Below are 21,672 nucleotides of genomic sequence, written 5' to 3' on the forward strand. Positions count from 1 at the left end.
CAAACCTTTAACCCCTGAAATATTTACAGCGCCACAAACCCCGCGGTGCTGCGCGCTCCGAGCCGGCTCAGGGGCACCGCGCCCGGCTCGGGCTGGGTCCGCACACGCTGCGAGCGCTCGGGGCGCGGCGGGACCGCCGGGCCGGGTCGGAGCGAACCGAACCCCCGCCGTCGCTCCATCTCCCGTCCCTCCCTCTCTCCCCGCCTCCGTCCGTCCGTCCCCGCCTCCCTCCGTGCTCGCGGAGCCCGTCTCGCCGTGTCCCTCGGCGGCAGCCGTCGCGGGCGGGTCCGTTGCGATGTCGCTGTGGCCGCGGTGGGGCCGCGGCCCGGAGCGCTGGGCGGCCGAGCGGCGGGAGCTGGAGGCGCGGCGCCGGCAGCAGTGGGAGAGCACCAGCCGCGCCTTCGCCCGCGCCGCCGCCTGCTGCGCCCTGCAGGCGCGGTGGAGCGAGCCCCGCGTCCCCCCGCCCAGGTACGGCCGCGGTCCGGCGGGGTCCCGGGGCCGTGCCGGGGTCCCCCTGACTGCCGGTGTGTGCGGCAGCGCGGCGGCGGCGCGGCGGGACGCGGAGGAGGCGGCGGCGCGGCTGCAGCGGCGGCGGGAGCGGCTGGAGCGGCTGCTGGGCGAGGAGCGGGAGGCGCTGGCGGCGGAGCTGCGGGAGCGCCGGCGGGGCGGGATGCGGAGCCAGGAGCCGCGGGACGGCCCCGCAGAGTCCGGGAGGAAGGTGAGGGAGCGGCCCGGCCGTGCTCGTCTCTCATCCCGGGGCTCGTTTGGTGAAGGGCCGCTGCCGTGCTTCAGCTGTACCAGCGGGACTTGCTGGAGTTGGCACCGCTTGGTGCCCTGAACCCCTGTCAGCCTCGGCGGGGTTTGGGATGCCGAGCACTCCCGAATCCTGATCTGATCCACCTCTGTGTTCCCAGTTTGCTGAGTCGCTGCTGCACGAGCACCGGAACAAAAACAACGCGGAGCCCCGAGAGGTGATGTTGCTTTCTCTTGAGTCCCTGCTTATTAAACCAGTTTTTAACTTGAAAGTCATCATGCCTCTAGTGTTGTCACTCAGCTCGCATCACAGCAACTGCCCCAAGATAAACAAAAGGCAAAGAAGTGAAAGGGTTTAAGTTTAAATAGTTTTAAGAAGCCCTCTCAAAGCTGTATTTTTAAAAGTCAGAAATCAGTTCAGACTGAGCAAATTTTCAGAGCTCGCAATGTAAATATCTCCGGTGCATAAAAAATAATTAATATAAAAAATATAAATCTTAATATCTCAGCTGTACCTGCCATGCTGTGGTGCATCCTCATTCTTTATTCCACCCATGTGCTGCTCCAACACTGCAGTCCTGTATCGCTGTCACTGTGTGTTCCCCATGTGACAGTGACCCTGTCAGGACCTGGTGGGCACCTCGGACACTCAGCTGAGCCCACCTCTGCAGAGACAGATCCTCCTGGGATTTCAGGGCCAGGCGCTGCTCCGGAAGATCCTGGGGGACAGAACCTCTGGCACTGATGGCCCTGCTGCATCTGTTGTGTCTCCAGGCAGAGTTGGAGCTGCACGGGAAGCACGTGAGAGAGGCTTGGGGTGATCAGCTAAGGCAACAAAACAAGGTATGGGGGCAGCCCTGGTGTTCTGGTCACTGGGAGGACTCTGAAATGCGTGTGCAGGTGGAGGGGTGACACTTGTGCCACAGAAACTGCTGCTGTTAACAAAGCAATCCAGCTTGCAGGAGTCTGCTCTGTGGATTTTCTGAACCAGAAGTTGTTTTTTGTGTCAGGCTAACCTGAAATGGTGTTTCCTTTTCTTTGGGAAAGGAAGAGGTGACCAAACTCGAAGAAAATAAACGTTATGAAAATGAGTGCGAAACGGCAGGAGGGGAAGCACTGGAAAGAACGAGACAAGAGGAAGAGAAGTGTCAGCTGGAGAAGCAGCAAGCAGAGACATTGCTTCAGCAGATAGAAGAACTGAAATTGCAGGAGACAAAGGTAATCTTGACTTTCTCCTCATTTGAGAAAGGAATTTGTTGCTTCACTTGGAAACACAGCAAGGCTGACCTGACCTCTTTCTCTCCATGTTTGCACTGCAGAGGAGCAGAACAGGGTACAAACTCTGGTCAAGCATGCTCTCTGGGATGTTGTAGCTCTCTGATGTACTCTTTCTTCGTGCTTGTGTTCTCCTTTTTAGGCAACAAAGCTGAAAAAGGAACAGGAGGATCTATTAAAGCAGCAGTGGGAGCTGGAGAATTTGGAAGAAGAAAGGAAACAAATGGAAGAACACCGGAGGAAGAAAGAGCTTGGGTAGGACACCAAGTGGAGCTTGTTTTGGATAGAATCTGCTCCTGTGCCCACAGCAGTACTTGGGGCACAAGGAGATATTCCAGGTAGCAGTGGTAGGATGTAAATATCTGGGTTTTAGTGGACAGCAGCCAAGGAGCAGAGGCACTGGTGCTGTTACTGCTTTTTATTCCTGCTGGCAGGTTCTTCATTGTCACAGATGTACCTCCCTGAGTGCTGCTGTACAATGACGTGGTGCTTTAGAGTAAGTGTGGTACTGTTTTTTTTTAAATTTTGCTTTTTTTCCTCATTCAGTCGCTTTTTGAAGCATCAGTGTGACGTCCAGTTAAGGAGACGAGCGCAGCAGATTCGGGAGGAGCTGGTAAGAGATTAATTTATGCTTTATAGGTTCTGTGTGGTGAAAAAGCTTGTTGTGTGTGGTTTGTGTCTGCCTCTGATTCCTACAGATCAGGAGGGCCCTTCCAGCTTGTGCACAGGGCTGGAGCACAAAGCTCACAGGGAAGCAGCAGATGGAGCATCTTGCTGAGCACACCCTTGACACTGTCACCAATAATGCCTGGAGAAGCCCTTCACACAGGCTGGGAGGCTGTTGGATGGTTGTTAATCTCCTGGTTTTTCTCCAGGAGACAGACAGGCAAATCTTATCAGCCCTCCTGGAGAAAGAAGACGAGGATCAGCGGCGGCAGATTGCGCGGCGGGAGCGGGCGGTGGCAGACGTGGCCTGGATGAAGAGGGTCATCGAGGAACAGCTCCAGCTGGAAAAGGAGAGGGAAGCAGAGCTCGAGACGATCTTCAGGTGAGTCTGCCCACCTCTGAGCCTCACCTGAGGAGTCCATGTGTGCTGAATGTTCTGGGTCAGCGAGGCACTGAGAGGCACAGGTGGGATGGACACACTGACTGGCAGGGAACAAAGCTGAAGAGAAACCCAAGTGCCTCTATAAAGCACAGATTGCTTGTCTGTGCCTGTGGAGTATACAGGGGGGTTAACCTCGGAGATAATTCTTCCTCTCTCCTTTAGGGAAGAAGCAAAAAAAATATGGGAGAAGAGGGAAGAAGAATGGGAAAGAGAGAAGGTGGCCAGAGATCGCCTGATGAGTGAGGTGATGACATCTATTGATGATGTGTCTTCCTTGGCTCAATGAAAGCATCATTCCACTTGTAACCCAGCACCTCTGGAGAGTTAGAGCCTTCCAAACCAGGGTGGATTTTTTTTTTTGCTTGCCTTGTGTGTTTCCTGGGAACTGTTCAACCATCTTCTCCCTCCATCCCCTCCCTTTGCACAGGTCCTTGCAGGCAGACAGCGCCAGCTCCAAGAGAAGATGGAGTTAAACAGACGGGCCCAAGAAGAGTCCATTAAGTATCGAGAGCAGCTGATCAAAGAGCTCGAGGAGGCAAAGGAAGGGACTCCTCGGGACAAGGAGCAGGAGGAGGAACAGCAGAGAGCCCGCAGGAGGGAGCTGCAGGCACAGGTAGGCTGAGCTCTCAATACACACCCAGCTGCTGAGGCTGTCCCATCTCAACCCATTTCCATGCACAGGGGACAGAGCACGGCTTGAGAGAGGAGCAGGAACAGCAGGAGGGATGGGCCCGGCAGCATCTCCAGGAGCTGGAGCGGCAGGAGGGCGAGCAGGGCTGGCACAGCAGTGTAAGGCCACACCCAGGTCACCCTGGCACAGCAGGGTAAGGTCACACCCAGGTCACCCTGGCACAGGGGCCACCCTGGCACAGGGGCCACCCCAGCCCATGAACCCACCCTGGAGGGTGACAGCATCATTGTCTCTGATCTGCACTTTAGTCATCACAGTGCTAGGGCACAACACTGGGATATTCCTTCCCCTCGCAGAGCTCTGCAGTCCTCTCTTGCCTTTTTTGCTGATATTGATGTATTAGGCCCTAAATTTGAAAGAATTTTTGAGGCAGAGGTGTTGCTAATGCCTCAGAGGGATTTACTGGCTGCATTAGTGCAGTTGGTGCAGTGCAGCTCCCCTGCTCAATGGCTTTGCTGACTGTCCTGCTTTGCCTGGCTCTAAAATCCAGTTTGAGTAACTCTACCTAAAGCCCCTGTCCAGCTCCTGTGCATGCTGAAGAGCCTGGGTGGATTAATTCCAGAGCCCATAAACCTCTGCTGGTCTTTGTTTTGACCCCATTAGTTCTACAGTTACCCAAGAGCAGCTTGGACCTGAGGAATGAGCACGAGATGCAGCTCCAGACTACAGGAAGAAAACTGAGGACTCAAGGAACTCCTGAAATAATGGTGCCTCTGGACCAGCCTACAGTAGGATCAAGACTTGACTCAGTAGATTTCTGAAAACATTTAGTTGTGGCCAAGCTGAAGAGGAAAAAAGTTCTACTGCCTTCAGGGATGAGGAGGTTTGAGCACCTTCAGAGAAGTGAACTGCACCACTCTGCATTCTGGAGTTGTGTTCATGTATTTTAGTACGTGAGAGGCTGAAGCAACCCAGCAAATAAAAGGGTCCTGTGGACCTGAGCCACAAAAGAATTTGTGTCTCCCCAGGAAGAGGAGCTGTGAAATCCCACTGGCTGTGTCAGACTCCCACCTTGGAGAATCAGGCTGTGCCTGGGTTCCCACTGGACTTTGAGGAGTTAATTCATAATGCACATTGCAAATCAGTCAGATCACATGTGCAGCAGTGCTTGTCCAGTTCCACTCCAGAAGGTGTTGGAGACTTCATTACATGTTGTTTTTCAGTTGTTTCATAAATAATGAATAATTGAAACCTGAACAAGGATTTGTTTTTTTTTTTTCTGTGAGCAAACTATTGCAGCAAAAGGAGATTGAGTTGATTATTGCAGTTCATTCCTTGCTGTTACCATCCACTAGTGCAGCTTAACATCAGCACAAGGAGCTGGTACAGAGTTCTGACAAAGACTGGCACTTCACTCAAGAGCAGAAACCTTTCCAAAGAGCTTTAGAGAACCAGCAGTCAAATAAGCCCACATTATTTCACACACTGAAAGGGTTTTAACATTTTATAGTAATACTGTAAACAAAAGATTAAAAGTCAAAATATTGTACAGACAGAATGACACTGATAAATACAAGGTTTGGAAAAAGGCAAAAAAAAGCTTTTCCTTTCCTCTGCAGCATTTTGTAAAGGAAGAGCAAGTTTGTTTACAGGGGAACAAGAGGAGGTCTAGTCCTAAAAGAAAAACACACCTTTGTTACTCGAGGTGCTACAAACTCTGTGACTGCAGTGCTGTGAGTGGAGGGTTCATGAACTTGCTGCTGGGGGTTCCTTTGGGGTGTGGGCCACTCTGATTTCAGTGTAGCTGGAGCAGGGGCTGGCAGTTGCTAAAGTGGTCTTGATTTTGGATCAAAGGCAGGTTTAAATCAGTGATAAATAACACCATAGCTCAGTGTCACCCTGCTTTGGAAAGCAGGTAAGATATGTTGAAGAACAGCACACAGCGGTGTCCTGAGAGACTGAAAAATACCATCTGCTGCCTTTCAGCCATGCCAATTTAAGGAAAAGTTCCTAGAAGATTCTCAGTGCATTTAATTAATTGCCAGTTGCATGATTTTGAAGTAGGTTTCACAAAGGTCATTTGCAGTTTTAATCCCAGCCTGCCTGCGTTGTCAGGCTAGAGCTGCTTCTGGGGTTCAGAAGGGCAGAAAGGAAATAAAACTCCACAATGAAGAACATTAATTTACTGGGCTGTCATCTCCTCTCTCCATTCCTTCCCTCCCTCAGACTCTGGGAGCCAGACAGCACCAGGAATCCTCCAGTGCTATGGCACTTGGATATATCCACACAAACACACCATGGCTGGTTCCTGGGCAGTGACAACACAATTCCAAATGGGACACAGGCAGAGGCAAAAATCAGTGATTTCCTGCACCACCTGAAATTCAGACTCTCAAAAATATTCTCATTTTTAAAATTATGGACTGACACAGTTTTGTGAACCGTTATGGATGAAGAAACCTGGAGCACCCATGGCCACTGGGGCCAGGCAGCCTGGCAGGGGTTACTCAGCAAGTTGTCAAATTTTGAAAGATTTGCATAAAAAACTTAGGAGATACGAGAAATGTTTTCACATTTGGATATGTTGAGGTACAGAGGTTATGTGCTGTGGCAGACACAGCTGCTTTTGCACTGGCACTCTTCTAACTTCCTTTTTTGTTAATGAGCACAGAAATCTTTAGTGAAATTGCATGTGGAGTTACTGAGAAATGCTGCTGCAAACAAGACGGTGCCTCAAAGATGACAGGAAAATTCTGCAGGAAACTTAACAATGAATTACTAACTCAGAAACAAAGGATAATATTTTAACCACTAATGCCCTAAAGTAACATCAAACATATATATTAATGGCATAGTGACAACTAAAAGAAATAACTATTAAGTTTCAAATTCCTTCCAAAACAGATAAAGTGACAAAGACCTTGTAGAGTTACACGTAACAAGCTTGGATGCCCACAACTACTACTGGTTTAGCAGACTAAAAAAACATATTGCACAACAGTTGATATGGGAACAGAGAACGTTGGGCTTGTACCCCGTTACCAGGACAAACCTTCTTCCTGCTGGGAGCAGTCCCGGAGCCTGGGGAGCCTCAGCCAGCGGGATCCCAGCAGGGGAGGCTCTGGAGGGATGGAGATGCTGCCTTCCCATCCGTGCAGTGGTGTTGGAGCAGTTCCACCAGCAGGATCTGAAAGCAAGACGTGGCCCCAAGGAAACATCTACGAGAGCTCGGTACAGCGCTGGGACATGAGAGTGGCTCGACAGCTACTTGCAACATGCTATTATCCATAACTACACTGGCAACACAGGCACAAAATAAGGCAGTGGGTTAAATTAATCATAAAATTGTTAGAAAACATGCAAAAATAATACTGAGTTTAAAAAAAAAAAAGTTTCTTGCCCCTTGAAGTTTTTTTCCTCGTAAAAATGCGCATAGTTCCACACCTATACGTTGAAATCCGACCTTTTAAAAAACCCCAGAGTAAAAAGCCCCGAGTGCCTCAGTTGTTGTTCTCTTTGGTTGTGATGGTGACCAGCTGCTTGGCAGCCTTGGCGATGTCGTAGGCGCACTGGATGACCTGCTGTGTCACCAGCTGGATGTCGGGCGCGGGGCTGGGCTCGGCGGGCAGCGCTTTCCTGCACTCTGACTGCAGTCTGTAGGCACTGGATGTCAGCAGCCGCAGGGAAGTCCTCACCAGCTCCGACTTGGGCTTCTGGGAAAGGAAAACAGACGCTGGAACAACAGGCAGAACAACGCAACCTTTTAATTAGGCGGGAGTGCTCACAAGGGTTCTTTGAGCGCTGCCTTCCCCTCGTGGCAGCAAGGCGGAATTTCTCCTCTCGGGGAGATTCCAAAGGGCTGCCAGGCAGCAGGCAGGGAATATTGCTCCGTGCCCTCCCCTAGGAAGTTACTCATGCACATTTCTGGTGCTTGTTTACTGTCCCAGCCCACGTCCTGGCTGGCAGGAGGGGACAGAGTGTCCAGGAGGGACAACAGTCTTGGCTCTTGGCTCTTTCCTCGCAGGGTGAGACTTAACAAGAACTCGGTCATGGAGATTTCACTCCCTAAATTTGCTGTGAGCAAACAGATCACTTGGATGGATGGATAACAGATCTAAACGTGGCTGCAGGAAAGAAATCCAGGCAATGGCACTCAGATGGAAAAGCAGGGAGATGAGTCTGGTGAAATTCCCATATAACCACACAATTCTTCACGCCAGATCCAAATACCTCCAGTTTTGTGCAATTTTTATGAGTTTTAAGTTCAAGAGTACAGTTAAAGGCCTGGCCTCACTTTAGCCCTTCCCAGTTGCCATGCTAACAAAATACAAAGGTGCATCATAACCCCATCATTTCTCCCTACCCATTTTCATTTTAAAGGGAAATAATTTTTGATTTTCATTCTGAAGGGGAATTACACATGAGGAACGAGGCCAAAACCGTTCTGATGGTGGCAGGTACTTACTTTTGGGAACAAGGCTGCCATTTCTGTCACTGCCACATGTATTCTCTCGGAGCACGGTATATAGCTGCAGAAAGATGCCCTGGGTTATTCATTGTGTAGAGATTCCCTTCCCTCTTTCCCTTCACTGCTCAGTGATTTTTAGTCTAAAAACAACCACGTGACTTCAGAAAAAGCAAGAACTTAACCAACTGCACAATTTTTTTTCTTAGATTTTCATTGTTCTTCAGAGTTGCTTTGAAGGAATAACTGTCCATATTTTTTTAGGTAAAACGTTGTCAGGAAAGTCTCCATTTGTGTGCAACTTCAGAACACCAAGATGCCTTCTTGGATTAATTAATACCCAGTAAACAGACAAGGCAGAATTCTCACACCACATGCATCCCCAAACTACCAACTACATTCACAAGTCTGTGAGTTCTAGGCTAAATATTCACTAATTCTGATGAGTTAGTTCATAAAACAAAGGCAGATTCCATGAATCCTCATAGATTTCACTTCTGATTTATATACCAAATGAAAACTGGTCTGCTCAAAATAGAACTATTTACCACAAACTGCTGTGAATAGTGAAGTGTTAGTGTGCTCTCTCACAAGTGACATTTCAAAAGACTCACTTTTATGCTTCAAAAATTCAATTTTAGAGTAAGTTAGTTCGCATGACCCAATCTTAAGCAAGAGATCTCAAAAATCACAAAGCATTCAAGAAAACTATTCAGCATGTGTGGGTTATGGTAGGTCAGTGCCCTTTCAAGCAGAAAGAACCCCCAAACCCACCTCCCCAGTCATTATTTATTTGATCTTCTTGCAACACCAAAGGTGCAAAGAAATCAGTCAAATGCACTGAGAGAGAAGCAACACACTGGGGTCATTTTGGCAATGCAGGAAAATTGCTGTAAAAGGAGTATTTCCATGTGTCTCAAGTCACATGAGATCTTCCAAATAAACTTAAAGTGGAGAGAGGTCTTTCAAGTTCACCACAATTCCCCTTCTGCTGTGGAGTTAATGATTAATCTGCTCCCTGCAGCCACAATGACCAGCATCCTACCTCATTAAAAAGTCAATTTACTGATTAAACCCTTCACTAAGGAGGCAGAGAAAGCCCTGAGAATAACCTGAATGAGACACTCAGGTGAACAACACGAGTTTTGTTTTTGTTCTCTAGATCAGCTCCAAAGTATGGCCTGGAGGAATGGCTTTAGTTTAATGTCTAAACGCTCACTGTGAGCTTGTGAGATGCTCTGCCACTGTGTTGGGTTTACACACATTCCAGTGAGACATCAGGGAGACATTCACGTAGTGACAGCTTGGAAAAGGAATCCCTCATTAGCAGTGAATTGTGTTAATCTCTTCCTTCAATCCTGACTTTTGCTGGCCGGGGTTTGACCCTGAGCAGTTCTGTTTTAAAGAGCCTCTCACGCACATGTCACTTTTATTTTAGGCATTAACAAGCATTATTTTGGTCAGGTTGGAAGAAACCATATAAACACACATCTTTTTTTCATGGATTTGGGATACAAATGATCTCATTTGACCCCCAGCTGTATAAACACTTGAGGGGCCTCAGCTGTCAGGTGTGAATGTTCCACCTTGGGAATGTGAAACTCCTGCTACTTTTGCAGTGGTGCAAAGAAGCAGCAACCACGTGTTTTGTTCATAAAATCACAGAATGGTTTGGGTTGGGAGGGACCTTCAAACCTCAAAGATTTCTTCCTAAGGGAAGAAATTATTCCCTGTGGGGGTGATGTGGCCTGGCAGAGATTAACCAGGGAAGCTGTGGCTGCCCCTGGTTCTCTGGAAGTGTCCAAGACCAGGCCAGATAGGGTTGGAGCAATCTGGGAGAGTGGAAGGTGTCTCTGCCCATGGCAGGGGATGGAACAAGGTGGGCTCTAAGATCGTTTCTAACCCCAACTATTCTGTAATTCCATGAGCCAACCAAGTTGTAATTTAATTAATCTCGAAAGACAATAAAAAAACAGAGAGAGGAGAATACACCAGAGCCAGCTCCAGGCTGTGGTTCTGTCCCCCACTGATAATTCCTGGGAGCTGAAGGGGCTCATCCCTGGCCTGGAGGGGCTGCCTGCAGTTCCCTCATCCCCTGGAGCATTTCATGCATCGCCTTCCATGACCCCGTGCGGCCGGAGTGGGAGGGAAAGAGGCAGCAGAGAGAAGGAGAAAGGACACTGTGCCTGGGAGGCAGGGACAGAGGCCAGAGTACCAGGAGGCAGGGCCGGGCTGCTGGCTGCTCAGAGGCTGCAGGGGCGCTCGCTCAGCCCCGGGGACCCGCGCGCCGAGGCTGTGTCTGAGCTGGGATGTGCCCCCACGCTCCAAGGGCCTGCTCAGCCCAGGGAGCACGGGGAAAGGGATGGGAGAGAGTGAGAAACAAAAGGAAGAAGGGGTTTCATTAATAGATGGTACTCCTGCATCGTATTTTTTACTCTCCAGTTATCTATGAAGCGCATGATTTTTCTTTATAGCGTTCCCAGCATGAGCTTGGAGGATGTGTTATTGCATCCTCAAGTGTCTCATTTTGGTAAGGAAGCATTCCTCTGTGTTAAGGAAGCCAGGGAAGAGGAAAACAAAGAACAGCAGCTTCCTAGTTCAGTGTTTTGCAAGATAACACTCATCTAAGCATAGGCGAACAGTCCACTCCACGTGTGGTACAGAAAACAAAAATGCAGCATAACTGGTTTTTAAAAAAACCTGATCAATTCAACAGCAAAAGCCAGGTATGCTGCTTTGTTTCCTTCAATGATTTAGAAACAAATTAATATACTGTATAGTGTGATATACATATAAAATACACCAATTTAAAGTTTCTCTGTGTGAAACAAGCAACAAGAGATTGCACTGGAAAAGGTTACTCCAAGGGCAATGAGCTCAGCACAAACACGTCAGAAGTTGTCACTCGGTGTGAGAAGGAGAGGCCACGCCGGCCCTGCTAAAAATAGCAAAGTACAAGAAGGAAAAAACACAGAACAAAAGTGGCCCCATTGTTGTGCGCTTCTCTGAACGAGGCAGGAAGTGAGGGCTCAACGCAAACCGCTGCTGCTTCTCCCAGGCACAGAGGGCACCGAGCTGGGGCCACAGCAGAGCTGGACCTGCCAGCCTGCAGGGCCAGGTTTGCTGGAGCCCAGAGTGCTCCAGCCCCAAAATGTGCTCACACATAATATGTATGTAACTTTGATTTACAGCCTTCTGAAAGAGCTGTGTGGGGAGCACCACCTGATGATCAGCAAGGGCAGTATCGCTTTCAGTCACCCACAGCTATTCTGGAAATTGTTCTGGTGGGCCAGAACTTCCCTGAGGGAGCTGAAGCTGCTGCAGCCTGATGTGCTCAGTCAGTGTTCTGCTTACTCAGCTGGGTCTGCATTTAAAACCAACAGGTCAAGATACTTCTGCTGATACATAATTTGTACTAATACCTCAGTAGGAAAGCCAAATTCTCCCTCTTTCACAATTTGTTCCTGAAGCAAGGCTTGGTGTTACTATCACATTCTGCAGGGTGTAATTGCCTATGGACACAGAGGGGTGAAGACCCAAGAAAAACTTGCAGTGAGTTCTGTGCAACACATTTGATTTGTGTCTAATACAACACTCGTTTTGCAGCAGGACTCACAAGTTAAGGGCAGGACAGGCAGCACTGCAGCCAGAACCCACTCACAAGAGGCTGGTCACTCCCCAGCTTGTCCCGTGGACACCAGGGAACACGACAGAGCCACACATTTTACAGGTGTGAAATAGCAGGGCTGTATCTCACTTTCACCCATGCTACACCTGAAGAATTTCCTTTGTTTTCTCACCAACTCCAGAGCCTTTCCAGCACTCCCTCCTTACCTGTCATGTTTGTTCTCCTGTGCCGCTCGCAGCAGCTCCTGGATGTTCTTGGTGATCTGCTCAGTTTTCCTAATCACGTCTTCTGTACTGGGCAAACTGGAGCTGGGGACTGAGTCTGTGTCCTCGGGGATGGAGCCCTCCCCCTGCCAAATGACGCTGCGCTGCCGGCCCTTCCTGCCCGACCTGCAGGGGAACAAAGCAGGGCTTGGCCCGGGGACAGAGCACTCTGCTGTCACCCCCCAGCTGTGTCAGCTCTGTCACAGCACCTACCCCGCCTCCTCCAGCTCCACAGGGGTGGTGGGGTTGTCGTAGTCGCTCTCAGACACGCTGCTCTGCTTCTCCAGCTTCGAGGTCTGCAAGGAACAGATTTACTTCAGCCTGTGCAGGGAACAGCAGCCCTGGGCACGTGGATTTGCTCTTTGCACAAGCTGCTACCCTGGAGCTGCTGTGCCCCTCTCCCCATGCCAGGCTGCTGCTCAGCTTGTACCCTTGGCACTGCCAGCAGAGCCCCACCAGCCCCTGAACACCCAGCATGGCAGGACAGACAGACAGACAGAGCACCATGTCCTTCCCTGCCACTAAAACTGCCCCAGGGGCACACTCTGAGAGGCCACCAGGGGCAGAGGCCAAATGGAGAAGCAGCATCATGAACAGGAGCCTGAACAGTGAATAAGAATCACTGGAGAGGGAGAGAACCCCAGAGAAAAGGAGGCCAGACCAAGAGAGCAGAGCAGAGGCCAGAGACCATGGCGGGGAGGCTGAATGCAGAGTGGAAAGCAACTGGTGGGAGGCTGGCCCTGGGAAGGCCACTGCAAAATGGGAGCCCAAAAGAAGGGCTGAAGACTGTGGCAATGGGAAAGCCAAAATAAAGACAGGAGACGGAGATGAGGGAGCCCAAACTGAAGGTGGGAGACTGAGGGCATGGATGGAACCGATGAGACCTGGAGCTCATCACAATATGGGGGCCAACACGGGAGTGGTTAGAACCCACTGCAAAGTGAAGCCCAAAACAGGGTGGGAGGACAAAGTGTGAGGAACTGAGGCCCACTGAATGCTTAATACTGGTAACAGAGTTGGAAGACCAAAGAAGTGAGAGTTGTGCCCCAGAGCACAGGATGCAACAAGGGCAGGAGGCCCAACCATCAGAGTAGAGGGCCACAGAAGAATTGTGTCAAAAGGAGGATGGGGGCCAATTCCAAAGTGGAAGCTGAAATGAGAGCAGGAGGAATGCAGGGAAGCAGAGGCTGGATTGAGCTCTGTAGGCCCATTGTAAACTGGGAGGCTGATCCCAGAGCAAAAACTGAATGAAGAAAGGGATACCAAAATGAGCTTGGAGGCCAAATTCTCAGCCAGGCCCCAGGATCACCACATATCTGCTTCCTCAAGTCTTCTAAAAACTGCAGAGCTTCACCCAGGTGCCCAACACAGCGTGTCTGGTGTCAAATACACCATGCTGGTGTCACTCTGATCACAGAGCAGCAGCTCAGGGTCCTTCCCAGCCCCAACAACCAACCCTGGGACTCTTACAGAAGCCCTGAAGTCACCCTCAGGGAGTCTCCAGGGTTGAACTGTAAGGGACACATCCAATCTGCATCCCTGACCCAAACTTAGGAATCTGCTTACCATGTAATATTTCTGCCTCCAGGACAGAACAAAAATGTGACCAGGAATTGGTTTTCACTGGCTGAGATTCAGCACATTTGCTAAGCACTCATCTGATGTTAAACCCATCATTTCCTAAGTGAAGCACCTGGAACCCTTTTCAATTTAAAGTTACTCTGCACAGAAGGAAAAACCAGCATTTTTTGAACACTCCTCTCTCAGAACAGCTGGTAAAGATCAGTTGTAAAAGGGACATGTGTTTTGAAGATAAGAAACTACTTTATCAAGAGTCTGACCTTTCCCATCTCCCAGGTGTACAGAGACAACAACCCTAATAGTGGCAAAGCTCTACCATCTGGTCAGAAATACAAACAATGGTGATGAATTACAAGGAGAGGACACTATGGAATCACTAATACAGAATTAGTGTAGAATGAAAACAATCACCCAAACCCTCTGCAAGTTTCCAGTACCAGACAGCACTGCAGCCACACCCAGATTTCCATTTGGCCAAGCAAGATATTCCCTTTAAAGTTTTTTCTTCTATCTCTACTTGCAAATCTACTATTTTCTGGACTAATATGTCCAAACACTGTACAGTCAAAATAAAACGGGGACAGAAGGAATTAAAAAGCAAGTTCTGTGTCCTTGCAGGGAGAGACCAGAGTAAACATTTAAACCCCCAAATTTGTTATCTGTAAGGCAAACAGTCAACCAACTGGATTGGTGCAAGCCACCAGCCCCCAAGGAAAGCAGCTTTGAAGCTGGGCCTCATGCAGTGCTTTTAGTCAGCAGGAGAGTTGTACATTGGCTTAGAAACATCAGTGAGAGCCTGGAAAATCACTGTCCAAACAGCAGCCAGCTTGTCTTGGGGCTGTTGTGCAGCTGAACAAGTGACCTGGAGAACTGTGCGTGGTGTTAAAGGCTGAAGATGTGGAGTTAGAGAGAGGCAAGAGCCCAGAGCTGGTGGCAGCAGGGATGGAAGGGGGGAAGTTCTGCTCCATGCATGCTGCAGGGCCAGGCAGTGAGAGGGGGAAGAGAGAGGATGTGGTTCTGGGGAGATTGGCACCTCCTCCAGGAAAAAGACCCATTGGGAAGGTACTTAACCCTTCGTGTGCTCTCATCCCTCGACCAGGAAAGCGTGGAGGGGAAGGAAGGTAGAGATGAAGAGGAGGTCACAAACGCACTCCTCCCGATCTAAAAATGGGAGAGAGAAAAACCAAAACCAAAACACAAACAAACTCTTAACTGAAATTAAAGGAACATCCTTAAAACCATGGAGATGACATAAAGCAAGAATGATGTTGAGAATCTGGCTTAGGCTGAGAGGACTTAATTCTTTCAAAATACAATTGAATTTATGCTCATTCTAATACTGAGATTCCAAAGGTGCCGAATTCCATGGAGAATAAAAAAAATTCACCACATGCCAAATTAGCTAACTCCACAAAACAAATCAATGCTTCAGAACTGCAACTGCTATCCAAATTTCCACCCAAATGACCGAAGGACCTATACAAAGCACTGTCACATTATGCAAACACTGTCATACACAAATGAATTGGGACATTTCTTGCTGCCAGAACTGCCATCATATCAACATGACAATATAATTTAAAATGATCCAGATTTCATAGCTTAAATTAATTTAATTGAAGGTGGGGACTGATTCCGTTGGTGCATTCAACTGTCTTCTGTGGAATGTGCATGTATTATTTGTCCTCTCTAATGCCAAAGGTAACTTCAAAATATATTTTAATGATTTATCTGGAAGGAAACACACGACATTGCTACCAAGAGGAAAAGACATTGTCAAAAATCCACACATTTTAAATGTGTGTGTAAAAGATACTGTCCTGTACTCCAGCCCACAGGGCAATCTAAGAAGGTGAAACAAAAAATTAACTGTGCCAATTAATTAAATGCACTTGTTAATTAAATCCAGTAGTGTGTGATGGGTCACTTCTGTAAAGTGTGAACACCTCAGTGTAAAATCCCTCTGGCCAACAGAGAACTCCCTCTCCACATCACACAGGAAAATACTAAACCAGAAGAATCTGGTTGACTGGCAGATCTAAACCATCTTCAGCCTCCAGTTCCAAACTCAGAACAAGAAACTGGTTGTCTGGGGAAAATTTTTAAATTTTATTTAATTTTTGTAAGGTGGTTATGAAGTTCCACAAATTGACACCTGCATGTTTATCTCCAGAAATACACGAACATTACCTACCTTCTTGGAATACTATTTCCCCTCCCTTCCTAGTTTTCAGACAAATACATTTTGATATTATATATATATATATAATGTGGTTAATATATATAGTTTGGCTTCAGCTGAGCAGAAGCCAAAAGCTCCAGTTTACATATTCCAGAACTGCTACAGCTTCTGCTTTTGAAACCATCAGGCTCCTGCAGACATGTTAATACAGCAAACACAAACAATTCTCACAGTTCTTATTCCCCCAATTGTTTTATTTTCCCTCTGAGGCAGAAGCAGAGTGAACGAGCGGAGCTGGAAGAGACAGGAAAGCTGAACGTGAGAGGCAATGCAGAAGCAGCAGCAGTTTTACTCACGTGTGGAGGGAAGGGCTGCAGCCTGGTGATGTTTTCCTCTGGGTAGGTGACCTCCCCCATGGGCAGGTAGGGTTTCTGCCCCGAGCCAGTCTCGTACATGGACATGGGCCTGCTGCCCCGGGCCGACGGGCGCCGCTTTAGGGAGGAATTGCTGCTGGGGTCTGGGTACTCAGAACCACTTTGCACCTGATAGATATTGGTTGTGGCCTGTCTTCTGAGGTTGGTATTTTCACTCTGTAGCGTTTGGAGCTGAAAGAAATGTTTAGCAGTGGGATTTGGTTTCCTAAGAGCAAGTGCCAAAAGCAAAGTGACCACACGACCCTTGCTGGTCAGGCGTACCAGAAAATCCAGGTACTGCTGGCTGGGGGCTCATTTCTTTTTCAAAATCTACTTGACCTGCTTGGTATAAGCATAGAAACACCTTTGTTCCAGATCTGGAAATATTTAGGTGCTGATTTCCAGCAGCTGCTGGGACGTAAACTAAGTTAGATGTTAAAATTGGCTGCTGTAGTTGAAAACACACAACCTATTCCCTCCTGCCTGCCCTACTGACACAGGATTCCTGGGACAGAACGAGGCTGTGGGGGAAGGACTGCCAACACAACGATTTTCCAAGCAAAGGGATCCATTGCAGCAGCAATACAGGGACTTTGAAGACTTTAACATAAGGCCAGTGAAATCTGACAGTGCCAGAACTGCAGCACACACACCAGAGGCAGCACAAAGGAATTGAGCTTGCTCTGCAAAGCAGGAGAGATTTTAGCTTATGAAAATTAGGCATCAGCTACTGCTATCTAAGAAGCCAACAAGAAAGCATTTTAAAGCTTATTATCATTATGTATTTATTTGATTGTAAAAATGCACCAATTCTGATTATTTTGTGGACTTAGAGTAAGTTTGCTATATTAACACATCGGAAAGAAAAGATGCAGTGAAGAAAAACTGCAGGACAGCAAGGATCTCCCTACTGCTACACAATGAAAATATCCTAAAGCCTCATTAATTCATAGACCCCAAAGGTTCTTTTTTTAATCCTAAATGATTATATCTGTCTAAAGAAACCCAATATAAGTGAAAAGTTACTTCAATTGAGGCAAGAGAAATGCTCAAACCAGTACAAGCTGCTGAAAGAACAAGGAAACACCCTGAGATCTCCCAGTGTTCACCATTCCAACAGAACAGAAGAGAATGTTGGCACTTAACAGACAAGGATATTCCAAAATGCTGAATTAGCCCAGGTGCAAACAGTTCCACCACCCTTCAAAAACCCTGCTCTGCCCCAGAACAGCAGGTCCACCCTACAGCCTGAACAACTTTCTCTTCAGGTGACTCTTGCAGGATTGGCATTATTTGGAAAACAGGATTTTAAATGTTAGTTAAAGGGATTAATCTGAGGGTGAGCAGCCAGCCCTTTCTAGCCAGCTGGACAGGACCATGAACTCAGATATAAATTGTCCTTTACCCCACAAAAATACAGGTAAGTGCACACACATAAGGTGTGCTGGCACTTGATTCCTCATTGTTTAAAGCTGTTTATATTGAAGCAAGACAGCAAAAACACCCAAGACTTGCAACAACTGTCCTGTCACTTGGAAAACTGATGTCAAAGTTGTGACAGAAGTAAAATCATCCTTATGATTTGCAGGGCTGGATCACCACCAGCACCATGAAAAAATAACATTCAAAGCATGTGTTGCACATAAATATTTATAGTCTCATGTCTGATCCCAAAACAGCTCAACTTTAAAGTGAGTTTTCTCACATTATATCCTAATAATGGATTCTTTCCTCCTCAGTTCCAGCAGTTTTATTCTGATGATTTCAGACACCCAAGAGCTGGAGGAAGGAGTTCCTCTGTTACCTTTTTCTGCATAATCCTCAGCTCATCACTCAGGTTGATGTTCACTTTCATTAATTGCTGAATCTTCACCTCAGAAGCCACCAAGGCATTTTTAACCTGCATATATTCCTGGGCTGTCACTGGGCCATCTGACAAGTCTGAATCCAAGCTCTAGGAAAAGGAAGAGAAAAATACTTACACCATGAAGAAGAAGAAAACAAGACCATGAGATTTCAACAGCTTTTCATCTACCTACTTTAAAGGCATTACAGTTCAAAAGAAGTTTAAATTAGTAAGATCCATTAACCAGAATAATTTGAAATCCTCTAGAAAAGCAATCTGATTTTAGAAAGTCAATTAGCTCTTAGCTCCCCTAAAAACATTTGCATCAGCATTTCAGTGATAAAATACTGTTTTATAAGGATTGTAAAAAATATGCAATAAAGGACTGCAAAATTATAAATGACAGTCTGCTAAATATCCAGTGTGCATATCCCAGGGAAGATTAAAATAGAACCACCAGGTTTTACTGCCCTTTGATGCCATTCTGCATTACTCCAGGAAAGGTTTAACTCACTTGGACACTATTGGTCTGCTGCGAGTATTTCTTCAGTAGGAGACAGTAAATTTTTGTGAAATATCACAGAATCCCTGATCCAATTATTTCATCTATGCAATTAAATCTATATCTTATCTCCAGTCATTCACATTACTTTTCTAAAGAAGCTTCTTTTTTATGATAAAAATTCCTTAAGCAACAACATTTCATTTTAGAAAGTTCATAGACCGAGGCACGATTACAAAATTATTTACAATATTAATTTTATGATAATTTATGCAAATTACCTTTATGAATAACACTTGGGGATGTATCACCATTTCAATCCTACCTTCTGCCTGTTTGATTTAGCTGCATTTGTTTCCAGATCTGTGTCTTCATCTGAAGCAACACTGTCATAATCAGGCTGGTCATTGTCCTGACTTTCACTGCTGTGCTGATTGCTGATGGATTTGAGGATCAGCTCCACATTTTCTGCACAACAAACACACACTAGTGAGTCTGGAGAAGAAATGGAAGTTTATACTTTGAAAAAAAATTAATTTAGATCCATCTAGGAGGAATGAATGATTATTGTCTGAAACGTCAAAGTTTTATGGTTTTGTCTTTTTATTTCTTCTAAGTTTAGGCAAGTTAAAATAAGTGGTGAGACTTGTTTAGCAGCTTAATAAAATCCATACAAATTAAAAAAACCTAATAAACTACACTGGACAAATGGATGTCAACATGCAAAAAATACAGGGAAATAATAAGCGTTAGAAAATTTTTTTTTGGTATTTTCTCTCAAGAGGGAAAAAAATAATTTTCTCATAATTCAGCTCTGCTGAGGGTCTCTGGGAGTGATTAAACTACTGCAGAAGTGCCTAAAAAGGAGCTGACAAGAAAAGCTCACTCACCTTTGGAACCAGTGAGAGAATTTCCCTGTTGTCTTCGTTTGGCATCACTTAAAATGTCTATAACCAGTGTAGCAAACTCGTGGGCATTAAATCGAGCCAGTTTCTGCCTTCCCTAAATACAGAATAATGCAGGGGGAAAAAAAGTACATCCTGTATCAGAAGAACAGCAGAGCTCCCAGGAAAAATTAAGACTATACACTTGGAGTTGACTGTTCAATTACAGTTATTGCAAAAAGTGGGAGTAAAAGGGGAAATGCGAAATTATTTTAATCTCTTTTCAAGCAGATGCAACTCTTTTACAATAATAAAATGCAGTAAAGCAATATTACTTCGGCCTTCTTAATTCCCTGGGCTATTAAATGATTTTTACAGTATTAAGATTTCATACCTGATTCCTGGTTGAGGAATATTCAGGATTTACAGGAAGAAAAGGGACCACAGTGGTCTCTGTCACGAGTGTGCTGTGGTTCTGAGTAGCAAGCCAAACTGCTCCAGAGGAAAAAAAAAAAAAGGGAATAACCTTCCTGTACTGCTTGACAGTATTTCTTTGTCAAATAAAAGACTGCAATTTCCAACACAAACACAATCAATTCAGAGGAAAGCTTTTCCCCAGAGGGTTCTCTACTTTGTGAAAAACACAAGATTCTTTCAATTAACATCCCCTTCAGGCAGTGCAAAACAAAGAAACTCTCCTCAGCAATAATTGCTGAATACAGAAGCCCTTGAACAGAACATGTGCTTGGATTGGCATCTTGAATGTAAAGTGACAATCCAGATTTGTTTTATTCCGTGCCAGAAAGTCTCACTCACCTGCATCTGTTTCCCTTCTGTCAACTTCATCATACACATCCATGGCAAGTTCTTCAAATAAGTGGTTGCTTAGCTAAGGGTAGAGGAGAGTAATTAGTTTGAAAAGAAATGAAACCCAGTAAGATCTCTGATAACAGGAAATAACAGAGAAAATGTAAGAGCACAACTCTGCTCTTTTCTCCAGCCACAGGAATGCTCCTTCCTCAGCCTGCACAGGCAGCAGTCATGGATGAGCACCCCATTTCTAGGTACAGAGAAAATCATCCTGTCCTACACTCCTCCTTTCCCAGTCAATGCAATTTTTTTCCTCTCCCATCTGACCACAAAAAGACCTTTTGTGTTTGGGGTGAGGCAGAGGCACTGTGGGAATGAGGATCCAAATGCCACTGGAGATGTGGACTTCAGTGAACAGTGAATACTTGTGTGTTTGAAACTGCTCCTACAGCAGATGGGTCGAGAGATACTTGTGCCAGGGAGCCTGAGATGAAGTGCTGAGTTTCCACATCTGGAAAAGGAGTTTTACTCACAGACTGAAGCTTCTTCTTGGCTGCTTTTGCCAGTTCTGATACATCCAGACTGCTATGAAAACAAGAAGTGATCATTACATCTACAGCATTTTATGGCCTCTGCATATCAAAATTCTAAATGTTGGTAACTCAGTGATTAAAATGTCACTTTTACCTTAAACCCCCCAATATTTCAGTATTTTTAGCATTGTTTTTAACACACTGATGTTATTAATACTGCTACTATAATATGGCAATTAGTATATTATTAAGCTTTCTTTCACAACAATTTTTAAATTTCAAATGAAGTAATACCAAAAATTCTTTGGAATATGAATACCCACAGGTATTTACCCACACAATTTTTAAGTTACTAAAGTCTTTCACAGAAATTTTGCAAGCAGGAGGTTGGGCAGTGGTTTACTTACAGCCGTCTTATTTCCAATTGCACAGCAATAAAAAAGGAACAGGAACTTAAAATTAGTACTTGATACTCCTTATACAAATATGATTTCATTGATCATAACCAAAAGCTAAAATCATTACAAAAATCAGGAAAATACTCAATTGGTACTTAAATTATTTCCACAATCTGTTTCCTAGGAATTCCCCATGTGTGTTCCCTTCACAGAAATGTCTCACCTTCTCCCTGCATTTTGATAAATATAATCAGCTTGTAGAATTTTCTGATTTTGTTGATATCCTAATATTCTTTCTATGAAAAAAAAGCTTTCAAGACTAATAAAGGCACACATTAAAAAGTTCAAATGGCAAGAAGCTTAAAAGGTGTTTCATAAAGGAAAGAAAACCTAATTATTA

The 21,672-nt window shown here is 46.1% G+C and overlaps 2 protein-coding genes across 11 annotated transcripts in view; one reads left to right on the plus strand and one right to left on the minus strand.

Annotated features, from left to right (window-relative positions):
- Positions 1–6,216, plus strand: TCHP (trichoplein keratin filament binding). 3 transcript variants are annotated; one of them, XM_063415933.1, is made up of 12 exons: positions 10–468; positions 538–718; positions 915–971; positions 1,528–1,596; positions 1,801–1,971; positions 2,171–2,283; positions 2,575–2,641; positions 2,904–3,076; positions 3,299–3,380; positions 3,564–3,749; positions 3,818–3,960; positions 4,431–6,216. In XM_063415933.1, exons 1-12 carry the CDS (start codon positions 296–298, stop codon positions 4,468–4,470), a joined length of 1,455 nt encoding a protein of 484 aa, XP_063272003.1. In that variant the 5' UTR covers positions 10–295; the 3' UTR covers positions 4,471–6,216. The 3 variants fall into 3 exon arrangements, with proteins under 3 accessions (XP_063272001.1, XP_063272003.1, XP_063272002.1); XM_063415931.1 differs by having other exon boundaries at positions 1–718; XM_063415932.1 differs by having other exon boundaries at positions 11–718; positions 3,818–3,925.
- GIT2 (GIT ArfGAP 2) overlaps positions 5,254–21,672 on the minus strand; it is a 24,446-nt gene continuing 8,027 nt past the window's right edge. Inside the window, exons 9-21 of one of the 8 annotated variants that reach the window (XM_063415922.1) lie at positions 20,875–20,923; positions 20,348–20,420; positions 19,926–20,023; positions 19,538–19,649; positions 18,973–19,115; positions 18,104–18,253; positions 16,243–16,491; positions 14,776–14,865; positions 12,337–12,419; positions 12,067–12,249; positions 10,448–10,564; positions 8,233–8,296; positions 5,254–7,480 (exon numbers count right to left, since the gene is read on the minus strand). In XM_063415922.1, the coding sequence (XP_063271992.1) occupies positions 7,268–7,480; positions 8,233–8,296; positions 10,448–10,564; positions 12,067–12,249; positions 12,337–12,419; positions 14,776–14,865; positions 16,243–16,491; positions 18,104–18,253; positions 18,973–19,115; positions 19,538–19,649; positions 19,926–20,023; positions 20,348–20,420; positions 20,875–20,923 (1,624 nt within the window). In that variant the 3' untranslated portion in view covers positions 5,254–7,267. Of the gene's footprint in view, positions 7,481–8,232; positions 8,297–10,447; positions 10,565–12,066; positions 12,250–12,336; positions 12,420–14,775; positions 14,866–16,242; positions 16,492–18,103; positions 18,254–18,972; positions 19,116–19,537; positions 19,650–19,925; positions 20,024–20,347; positions 20,421–20,874; positions 20,927–21,672 lie in introns of all 8 variants that reach the window. The other 7 variants (XM_063415921.1, XM_063415926.1, XM_063415923.1 and 4 more) reach the window with 7 other exon arrangements.

Source organism: Prinia subflava, chromosome 19, assembly GCF_021018805.1.
Source record: "Prinia subflava isolate CZ2003 ecotype Zambia chromosome 19, Cam_Psub_1.2, whole genome shotgun sequence".
NCBI lineage: Eukaryota > Metazoa > Chordata > Aves > Passeriformes > Cisticolidae > Prinia > Prinia subflava.

What these genes read in the sequence shown, in the direction of transcription:
- TCHP (XM_063415931.1), top strand. Translation starts at nt 296, where the DNA reads ATGTCGCTGTGGCCGCGGTGGGGCCGCGGCCCGGAGCGCTGGGCGGCC. An exon ending in CGGAGGAAGAAAGAGCTTGG is followed by an intron (nt 2,284 to 2,574) that starts GTAGGACACCAA and finishes TTCCTCATTCAG; the next exon opens with TCGCTTTTTGAAGCATCAGT. An exon ending in GGTCACCCTGGCACAGCAGG is followed by an intron (nt 3,961 to 4,430) that starts GTAAGGTCACAC and finishes TGACCCCATTAG; the next exon opens with TTCTACAGTTACCCAAGAGC.